Source organism: Cyprinus carpio, chromosome B21 (genome assembly GCF_018340385.1).
Source record: "Cyprinus carpio isolate SPL01 chromosome B21, ASM1834038v1, whole genome shotgun sequence".
Taxonomy (NCBI): domain Eukaryota; kingdom Metazoa; phylum Chordata; class Actinopteri; order Cypriniformes; family Cyprinidae; genus Cyprinus; species Cyprinus carpio.
Window position 1 is genome coordinate 4,882,714 of NC_056617.1, and position 10,560 is coordinate 4,893,273.

Below are 10,560 nucleotides of genomic sequence, written 5' to 3' on the forward strand. Positions count from 1 at the left end.
TTTCAAACATGTGCTTAAAAACAATATTAGTGGTCCTATTCATTGTGGTTTCACGCCTCAGTGTTCTATCATAAAGACAATGACCTTTAATAAGCTAATGATGATGCATTTAAAGTGTGCGGTTTTCATGACACCTGCAAACAAACATTTGCTGACATCAGAGGTCTGTGGGCACGGTTGAAAACTGCAGTGTGTATGTTTTAATGAGCAATACTAATGCCTCTGGACATGTACCCTAAATAAAGTAAACAAAGTCAAAATTCTCCCTTACTTGTGCTTGAATTTCACTGCCTCAAGTAGTTGTTTTCTTTAAAAGGCTTTGGCCATTATAGGCCTATGCTGCCTGCTAAATACAGTTATATTGTATATGTCTATAAAAATAAGGTAGGCTACATCTCCGTATTCTTTATTTTTCTCTTCCTGTATCTCTATATTTCTTATTTTCCTACTTTATATGATGTCTTTCCTTCCTCCAGGGGAAATTGCTAGCCATTTGAACAAGCAAACCTATACAATATCAGTCTAAATATCCAATCACACCAAGATCACCATCACAAAAAATGTTTGAGAAAGCAAAATACATTCTGGTCATTCATGTGTTTTGGACAACAGATTTTACGGTCTATAAAGAATTACTTTAAACATTCTTGTGGTCAAAAAAGTGCACGGTGTCACAGATGGTGCAAGTTCTTATGTATGAGGTGTGTGAGAGAAAAATCTAGGTCATGGTAGAGCATGAAGGAGACCAGTACAGCTTGATGGTGCGCTTGTGGTTGGCCATCTCTTTAGATTTAGTCAAAATCTGAAGACATTTGCTGACATAATAAGTTTTATTTTTCTATATAAGAAATAACCTGGTGTATTTATTCTACATGTCTAAATGTTACTTACAGTATTACTTGCTGTTTTGTTTGTTGGTCAACAGAAGTACACACAGGTGCATCGTGTTGAAAATAAGGTCAAAGAAAACCAGATGCACTGCACTTTCCATTTCCTGCCATTGACCTGTCAATAACATCACAGTTTCCACCCTGCAGCTCAGCATCTACCTCACTTTCTTCTGTCTCACATGTACTGACACAAGTACCACAGTCAATGGTTTTCACAGACTTTTATTGTAAATGGCAAACAAAACCACAGTATGAAAGTGTCAGAATGAAGTCTGAGAAACATTTCTAAGAAGGCTGAAAGGCATAGGCAGCATCTGTACAGCACAAAAGTCTTTACTATAAAACGTTTCACAGTTAGACACAAAGAAAACTTCAGGGCAGGCAGTGTGTGCTACTTTTATACATATTTGAATTGCATCTGTCAGGGCATGAAATCCAAGTAGTTTACCATGCATGTCAGTATGACACTTCTTCACTTTAATTTAAAAAAGACTCATATAAAAATAATAATTAAAATAAGAATAAACCTATCAACATAGCTGCTACAAAGAGAGGGATTCATATCTGTTACCATCAACAAGAGTTCAAGGGCTCAAACTGTATCTGAAAATTAAAATTGCTTTTGCTATTTACAAAGATGTTCTCATGAAAGAAGAGAGAGAACGCTAAATGCAATGCAGTGAACAGTATATCACGATTGTCTTTCTTTTCTGGTTGTCACTGGTCTTCACCCCTCCGTAGATCAAAGTAAGACCAGTAAACAGGCACTTGATACTGTAGAGAAAAAAAAAGAGCAAGAATCAAACAGTCATATCATTTGAAATATACAGTATGGAATAATTTAATCAGAATCCTTGAGAATTTAAAGAGACGTGATATAAAAGAGCAGATTTGATACAGAATGAGGCTCACAAGCGCATCAGTGAGATCTCGTCGCATGCTCTTACAGTGGAATTGCAGATGTTGCTCAGAAGTTGTGCTTTATGACATACAATAACATGGGAAGCAAAACAATCCATTTTTAATTGATTCTAATTCAGAATAAAAACATGTTTTTAGGCTCTAGCTGGCTACTTGCATCTACTTGGGATGGTGTATTTTATTGTCCCCTGTATTGCAATTCATTAGTGTTGATTTGTGTCAGGGGTCATAAAGAGTCTGTTTTGTAATTTGCAGTATGCAAATTTCTGTATGAATACCCAAATGACCTACTACATTTCCCAAAATGTTACAACATTACAAAAAAAGAACACTTCAATGTTTATCCACAGGTGCACCAATGTCATGGATCAAGGTTGAATCACTGTTCAGTTTTGTTGAATTAATGTTGATATTGCGACATTGTTTTAACACGGATGAGTGAATTTCAGACTGACTTATAAGTATTTTGATAACCTTTTTTTAACCATTTCGCATTAAATGCTATTTCAATGGGTTTTCAATCTTGAAACTACAACTGACATTATTGCAACCATTTCAACATTAAATGTAAATCATGTGCCAACTGGGACTGTGTGGGATACACAATGCAATGTGACACACTTCAGTCCAGTGTGACAAATTAACTTATAAATATCAGCCATGATACTCAACAACACAATAGCTAAAAGTGAAGAGTTTTTATTTGTTACAATAAAAATGCAAAATAACCCTATGTATTTCCAAGATGATATAACTGCATACTAATCACTTAACTAAGAAATTAGTCTTAAGAATTTAAGACCATTTTTCTGTAATGCTGCTTACAATGTCCACTGTGAAAATGACACTGAAATTAAATGAACTTGACTGAACATGTAACATTACCAAGTGATACCAAAACATAGTTTTCACAAAATAATACACCGTACATATTTTGCAGTATGCGTGCTAGTATTCCATTCTGAACAGAGTCAACACCAACATCTGGAGCTGTGGATGTATTTAGAAACCAACCAACACATTCATGAAAATGTGTCTCCCCAAAACATCCAAGAAAACAACTTAGTTGAACAAATAGTTGCTGTTACAAACATGGTAAGGCCTTATAGATACACTTAGGTTAGGGTCGTATTTGTTTTTGCATGACTCGGCGCATACAATTTTGCCATCTTGTACCAAGTATTTCGACTGCTCATGAGGTCGGATCTGACTTACCCATTGTAGGGATCCTCGAGAGGAGCCTGTGCTACCTTCCTCTTCTTCCATGTTCTCATGCTCCTCACCCTCACTGTGTGGCGTCTGGTGAATGACCACTCGCTCTGAGGGAAGAGACAGACATTGGGATTTAGGGCTACATCCAAATATCTATGATGGCAATTCAAAACCTTTAAAATGTTTCAAACCCGTTTTATATTATTACAGAATCTCTATTACTGTTGCCATTTTTAATCAGACGTAACAAGTACCATATAAACCTTACAAACCTTTAAAATACTAAAAAAGTATTACGCTTTTCTATTTTTTATTTATTTTTTTACTCACACATAGAACCAAACCGCAGCTACAGTAAGTCTATGCAGTGTGCATGACAACATGCCTACTCTGCAATCAGGCAATGTGTCACATCAAAAATATACTATTCTCATTATAAATCAACTATGCTGTCTATATACACAGCATTGTGAATATACAGAGGTGTTAAAGTCGTTGCATGCAAACTATGTCCAGACGACAAAAAAACTGTCTACAGCACAAAAAAAAAAGAAAAAGAAAAAATTCCCACTTTACCACAGATAAAAAAACACCTGCAAGAGTGTTTGAGAGAGGCTCAGCCAACTGAAATAATGCAAGTTACTGAAACAATGATTCTGCTTCAGGAACCAGATTTTACATGGGATATTGGAGAAATATATCAAGTAGAATTATATATTTAATATTAATTCAATACAAGACTATGCAGTGTTTGGTTGAAAAAAAAAAAACACTTTGGCTGTTTATGCATTTACAAAATGTTGCCTGTGCAGTACAGTCTATATTAATATTAATTTAAATGTTAATATGTTAAGCTATTTACATACCATAATTCCAAATGGCAAAATGTCTGCCAAAACACAAGAGACTGATTAATTTTTAATTGTGTTGTTTTTCCTGACTTTTCATGACCATTCATTTGAGAACGGTTTTACTAATGCATGACTGCAAAAACTAACAATGTAACATTTATTTATTTTTTATATAAACATAAAATTATTATTTATAAGTAAAATAAAATGTATTCGTGTATTTTTATATTAAAATATTTCTGACTATTTGAAAATATATACATTTGTATGTAATATTTTATTTTTAATAATATATACATTTGTATGTAATATAAAAACTTTTTTACATAATATAAAATTAATATAAAATTCTGAATAATTAATGTATTTTGTGTAGTTTAATGTATTATTTATAATGTAATTAAAGTAATGTTTTAGAATTTTGTAGTAATTTTTAGAACGTAAAACAAAATAATAACTGTTACTTTTAATTTTTAGTGTTAGTTTTGTATTTGTATTTGATTAAGATTTGCATTTTCTGTTTGTGTGGGAGGGGTGCTACAAAATCGGACAAGTTTTGACATAAAAGACCTGCTCACACAGCAACTTTGTGACATAGGCTACATTATTTTTCATATTACATGCACTTGCATCATTCACTGTGCTCTTAGTCAGTGTAAGTTTTTTTGAGTGTCTGGATGTTTGTATGACAGCGTACTGTTGTTTAGTCAGCTGCAGAAAATGTACAATTCATCTGATCCATTAATGAATAATAAATGTAATAAATGTCTGGCTGTGATTACAGTATTGAGCTGGTTATAAGTGGTGTAAAACGCATCATAATTCTTAATTAACTTTTAATGAGTCTCAGCTTTGCAAAAAAAAAAAAAACATAAGTACTGTACAACACGGGGGATGATAAAGCAATGAGCCTCAGTATTGAAGTGTACCTGATTTTTTACAGGAGTTTCTCATCTTGCACACACTGAAGGCCAAGCAGAGGGTCAGCAGGCCGATGGCAGCAGCCAGGCCCAGAGATAGAGGCAGGATGGGAGTTGAAGGGGGGCCGGTAGTCCCATTGCTTTGAGTTTTGTAGGAAGATGTACTAGCACTGCCTGCAATGATGTCTGCAGAAGATTTAGACAACTAATCATTTAGAGATCATTTGTATTACTATATTATATGAAGTCATAAACTTAGTGTCCACAAAATATTTATTGGGTTATATGGTTATATTGTTTTTGTTTGTATGGTTGGCTAGATCTCTTAAATCCAATGACATGAAATGACAAAGACATGTGTGAGTGGAATGAGTGTGGAAGAAGAATCTTACTTTGAGTTGTTGCCTCAGTCCTGTGTTCACCTTTACTGACATTCAGGTATGTTTTTTGTCCCTCATATTCTAGCAGAACTGGTATGTCCTGAATCACTTTACAAACATAATCTCCAGTGTCATTTTTACCTATATTTATGATTTTCAGAAAGGAGCAGTTTTTCATAGGGGAAGTTTGATTTAGCCGCTTTTCTACCGGTATTCTTTCATTATCCTTATACCAAGCTACTTTAAAATCATAGTTTTCTTCTTTTGTTTTATTCCAGCAGCAGCTGATTTGATCAGATTGTCCTTCATTCACAGTGATACTAGATGGGCTCTGAATCACAGTCAGCTCCTCGTATGAACCTGTGAGAAAAGCAAAAGCACAAATGACAGCTTTCCCCTGTGTAGAGTTCTGTATTTTTTTTATTTTTTTTTGTCTTTGCAAAAATCTGTGGCATTTGTGCCTCAGAGACATCTCCATGATCAAATCAAATTAAAATGATCTCAGATTAAATACAAAATGCATTAAATGTCCTAACCTATACTAAACCTACCTCTTACAGAAAACATTCTTTGTTTTAACGTGTGTTTTTAATTAGATGTAGTAATAATTATATTGCATTTTAGTTTTTGCCGAGGTTTCAAACATTAGTAGTTGGTCAAAGTGACCTTACTAAAATTTGATAAATTCTCTTTTAAAACCAAAAATACTAATCATTACAAGTCTCCTGCATAGATTCAGGTGAATGTAAATGCTTTAAATGTATACTGTACATTGTCATACGGACAATGTATCCTTTTTTAACCACAACATAAATAAAAAATTCAACCAAAAAATTATGCATACTATATATAGCCTGTGTGTTTGTGTGTGTGTGTGTGTGTGTGTGTGTGTGTGTGTGTGTGTGTGTGTACTGATATATATTGTGTGTGTGTGTGTGTGTGTGTGTGTGTACTATATATATATATATATATATATATATACACATATATATATATGTATAGATACATATATATATACACACACACATACATACTCAATTCAGTTCAAGTTTATTTGTATAGCACTTTTTACAATACAAATCGTTGCAAAGCAGCTTTACAGAAAATTAAGCATCTACAATAAATTTAGTAGTAGCTTTTTGGTGGTGACTATGCCAAAATTAATGTAGATATGACAGTTTACATAATCAAACATATATTCATACATATAATGATAAACATTATTGATAATGTGGTTACACATTAGTAAGTTGCTTTGGATAAAAGTAACTGCTAAATAAAGTTATGTAAATGTAAATGCAATATGGTACAAAAATGTCTCCAACTGAACATAGCAAGGCAGCATTATCTCACAGCTCTACAATCATTTGAAGGGTTTTTTTTTTTTTTTTTTGTACTAATACTGAACAGTATCTTGGAGCATCTGTCCTGGTTTTCCATTCAGGAAGGAGTTTTGTGTGGCACTTACCTCTGAAACAAAGGCATGACATGAGGAGTCCACACAGGAGTCTAGAGGAACACTTCATTTCTGAGCATCTGCAGAGAATCTGAACTCTGTTTTACTCCCAGATCACAATCTTTCACACGCACGAGAGACTCGTACTCTCAGATTTTCACCCCCTCCCCACACAACTAATTTTATCACAGCGAAGCCCAGAGTAAACCACAACACTGCTCTCATACTCGAGTCACCTCGGACACACTGAGCACAACCATATACACAATCACACAGAAAGGTTCATGCATTAACATATTTTATTTTTATCTACTTTCAGAATTCAGTAAGAGTCATTGCAAACCATAATGAGTCTGCAAACAAGCTATCATGCAGGAAGTGACATCATAGACCTGAACAGCACACCCATAGCTCCATTTCCTGTGTGTCTCACAGAGCTGCAACTAAGTCGGCCAGCACAGAAACAGTCATTAGATGTGTCTTTTCATCAGTGTTCGTAACAGAAATGCTCTTGTTTTCATTGTCATGCATTGGAGATGCACCTTGTTCAATGCTCACAACTACGGCAGTCTGTTTTTCTTCTTCTGTTGCAACAGTAACTTCAGGTTTCTCGTTGTTGACCCTCCCTTTCTCCTGTTCTGAAATATTCTCACCCTGTTTCACCTCTTCAGTTTCATTCCTCTGTGTCTCTCCAGCCTCCAGGTCTTCATCTGGTCCTTGCTCAACAGCATGCTCAACTGCTTTAGATGCAAAATAAATAAATATAAAAATCTCACTTACATCTAAGGCTATTCATTTTTACTTTAAAGGAACAGTTCACCCAGAAATTAAAATTTGCTGAAAATTTACTCACTCCCAGGCCATTCTAAATATAGTGATAACATCACTTGCTCACCAATGGATCCTTTGCAGTAATCAGCGTTGTTTACGTTCAGTAGTAAGCGTGCGCATGCTGAACTTAAACAACACTGATTACGTTAATTACGTACTGGGGAAAGCACACGCATGTGTAGTGGTACTCTCCAAAATGGCAGAAGACATTAACGCGGGGAGAAGAATTGTTGAATAAATTATGTTATTTTTGTTTTCTTTGCACACAGAAAAGTATTGTCGTAGGTTCCTAAAATTATGGTTGAGCCACTGATGTCACATGGACTGTTTTATCGATGTCCTTACTAGGTTTCTGGGTCTGGGAACATTTCAGTTGTGTTGCTGTCTATGGGAGGGCCAGAGAGCTCTCAGAGTTCATCAAAAATATCTTAATTTGTGTTCTGAAGATGAACGAAAGTCTTATGGTGTTGGAACGACATGAGGATGAGTAATTAATGACAGAATTTTTTGGGGTGAACTAACCTGTAATGATGGATTTGTTTCTTACAAACATGCAGCTTCTCTGTTCACAATTTGTTAATTGATGGTCTGGAGTAGTGTGGATTCCTTGTGGATTATTGTAATGTTTTTATCAGCTGTTTGGGCTCTCATTCTGACGGCACCCATTTACTGGAGATAATCTGATGCTGAGCAAGTGGTGTACTAACCCTGAGGCCATCAAAGATGTAGATGAGTTTGTTTCTTCATCAGTTAGGAGAAATTCAGCATAAAATTTTCAGCAAATTATAATTTTGGGGTTAAACTATTCCTTTATCTACTTCTACTGTGGTACAAATCTATAATTTAACTTTGCTTACCACACTTTGTCAAAACAAAGAGACAAAAATAGGCTATCGCTGCTCATGCATGAAAACAAACTGTCTGAGATGTTGTTAGACACTGACTGTATTCAAATTAACCTCTGACCACAGGTTCATACACCACTGCTGCGGTTTTAAAATTCTGAATATTCTGTCAAGTGTTTAGAAGAAAAAAATCCTATTAAGGATCTCCATAATGAAATGTATTTGTAATTATTCAGTGTAAGTCTAAATTTTCGAGACATACCTACAATGGGCTCTGAGGTTGTTAAATAGTGACTTATTTTATTCCATTTTAAATTATTTTTATTGATGGTTTTGAATGAATTATAGTTTCAATCATCATCATCATCTTTTATGTATTATTCTTGCATAATTTTGGAATTTCTAATTTTTATAATTATTGTAGCTATTCTGGAATTCTGGTATTATATCTTTTTGGATACCTGTGATACAGCCCTTATAAAAGATGTTAAGCATACAGTACAGTCAATTTTCAAATATATCTTTGCTTCGAATCAAATGTTGTAAACAAATTTGAATCAAATTCTTGTTTGTTTGTTTGTTTGTTTGGTTGGTTGGTTAAAGTCTAATCAAACAAGTAAACTATGTGGTGAAGTTTGTGTTGGATATGTTGAACCATTACCTGGTCTTGATGATGTGACGTGTTTTTTGTCTCTGTTTAGGTAAAAGAACGCCACCAACAGACAGATGAAGGGCAGACTTCTGAAAATATAAATGATCACAACCTCCCGCGAACTACCTGCACCAACAGACAGATGTAAGCTTGAAAAACCATGCTTAAGGGATTTGTAGTTTTTGTAGTATCATACATTTAGAGGGAAGAATTCAAAGGGGGGAAAACCTTATTTACTGTTGAAATTTTATCTTAAAAAAGATAAAAAATGACCAGCTCAAGTAAACATTACAGAATCAAATCACTATATGTTTGAAACCTTTAGGATCCAAAATAATCATTATTCTGGATCCAAAATAATTATCGTTTGCTTCATATAACATCTTACCCTTAGGATCCAACTACACCTGGCTTTTCTTCAATGAGAAATATTAATGACCATGACAAATAACATATAGCCTGCTAATTTAAGAAACTAATTTAAAATTATATATATCAAATATGATTAATGTATTATTTATTCACTTTTATTAGACAGAGAGTGACAGAAAACCTTTGGGGAGACAGTCACACACTGGACTTGAACCCAAATCACCCACATGACCCTCATGATTCATGACGTAACACTTTGAGAAAACATACACTAATTGGTACACAGAAAAACAGAATATAAGTAACATGTTGTAAGTACTCACTGATTGTGGGCCTGGAAACCATATGAACAATATCTGTTAAACAAACAGCAGAAGAATTAGGATTATCTCAGCATGCAACAGTTGTTAAAGGAATAGTTCACATAAAAATGAGTGAATTTTTTTTTTCTCCATCTCCATCTTGCTGACCAATGGATCCTCTGTAGTGAATGGGTGCCGTCAGAATGAGAGTCCAAACAGCTGATAAAAACATCACAATAATCCACACCACTCTAGTCCATCAGTTAATGTCTTGAGAAGTGAAAAGCTGCATGCTTGTACGAAACAAATACATCAAGATATTTTTAACTTAAAATGAGTCCTCTATCCATAACACTGCTTTCTCCAGTGAAAAAGTCATCTTATCTGAATCAGGAGAGAAATATGCACAGAACCAAGAACCATTTACAAGCCAAAACAATTTGTATCAGGTATGTTGGACAATTTGATGTGAGAGGACAAGGGGGGATGGATTTTTTCACTGGAGGAAGTGTTATTATGGGTTATGGACTTATGGACTATTTTGGCCAGAAGCAACGATTACATCTTAATGATGGATTTGTTTCTTACAAACACACAGCTTTTCACTTAACAAGACATTAACTGATGGACTGGAGTGGTGTGGATTACTTGTGATGTTTTTATCAGCTGTTTGGACTCTCATTCTGACGGCACCCATTCACTGCAGAGGATCTATTGGTGAACAAGTGCAGTTTTTCTCCAAATCTGTCCCAGCAAAAAAAACAAACTCATTTACATCTTGGGTGCCCTGAGGGTGAGTATATTTTCAGAATATTTTAATTTTTTTTAGTAATATGTCTGAAATTGCTTAAGTGACGATGCACTGCATGTCTTTGTAAATTGTGAGCTTTTCATTGAATTATCTGAATTAGTATGAAACAGTCTCACC

The 10,560-nt window shown here is 34.5% G+C and overlaps 1 protein-coding gene across 4 annotated transcripts; it reads right to left on the minus strand.

Moving 5' to 3' along the window:
* Positions 1-1,096: 1,096 nt before the first annotated feature.
* Positions 1,097-9,087, minus strand: LOC109072443. Of its 4 annotated transcripts, XM_042748227.1 has the most exons (6): positions 8,968-9,079; positions 6,643-7,367; positions 5,187-5,534; positions 4,804-4,980; positions 3,027-3,130; positions 1,097-1,664 (listed from the first exon to the last, which is right to left on the minus strand). In XM_042748227.1, exons 2-6 carry the CDS (start codon positions 6,698-6,700, stop codon positions 1,608-1,610), a joined length of 744 nt encoding a protein of 247 aa, XP_042604161.1. In that variant the 5' UTR covers positions 6,701-7,367; positions 8,968-9,079; the 3' UTR covers positions 1,097-1,607. The 4 variants fall into 4 exon arrangements, with proteins under 4 accessions (XP_042604161.1, XP_042604159.1, XP_042604160.1 ...); XM_042748225.1 differs by lacking the exon at positions 1,097-1,664 and having other exon boundaries at positions 1,671-3,130; positions 6,643-7,370; positions 8,968-9,087; XM_042748226.1 differs by lacking the exon at positions 1,097-1,664 and having other exon boundaries at positions 1,671-3,130; positions 4,804-4,968.
* Between the last annotated feature and the right edge of the window lie 1,473 nt (positions 9,088-10,560).

Bases quoted from the DNA above. Each gene is read 5' to 3' on its own strand.
- LOC109072443 (XM_042748225.1), bottom strand. From the start codon at position 6,700: ATGAAGTGTTCCTCTAGACTCCTGTGTGGACTCCTCATGTCATGCCTT. The intron at 4,981-5,186 runs GTAAGATTCTTC...AATCTTCTGCAG, and splicing joins GACTGAGGCAACAACTCAAA to ACATCATTGCAGGCAGTGCT. The intron at 3,131-4,803 runs GTACACTTCAAT...CTCTTCCCTCAG, and splicing joins AAACTCCTGTAAAAAATCAG to AGCGAGTGGTCATTCACCAG.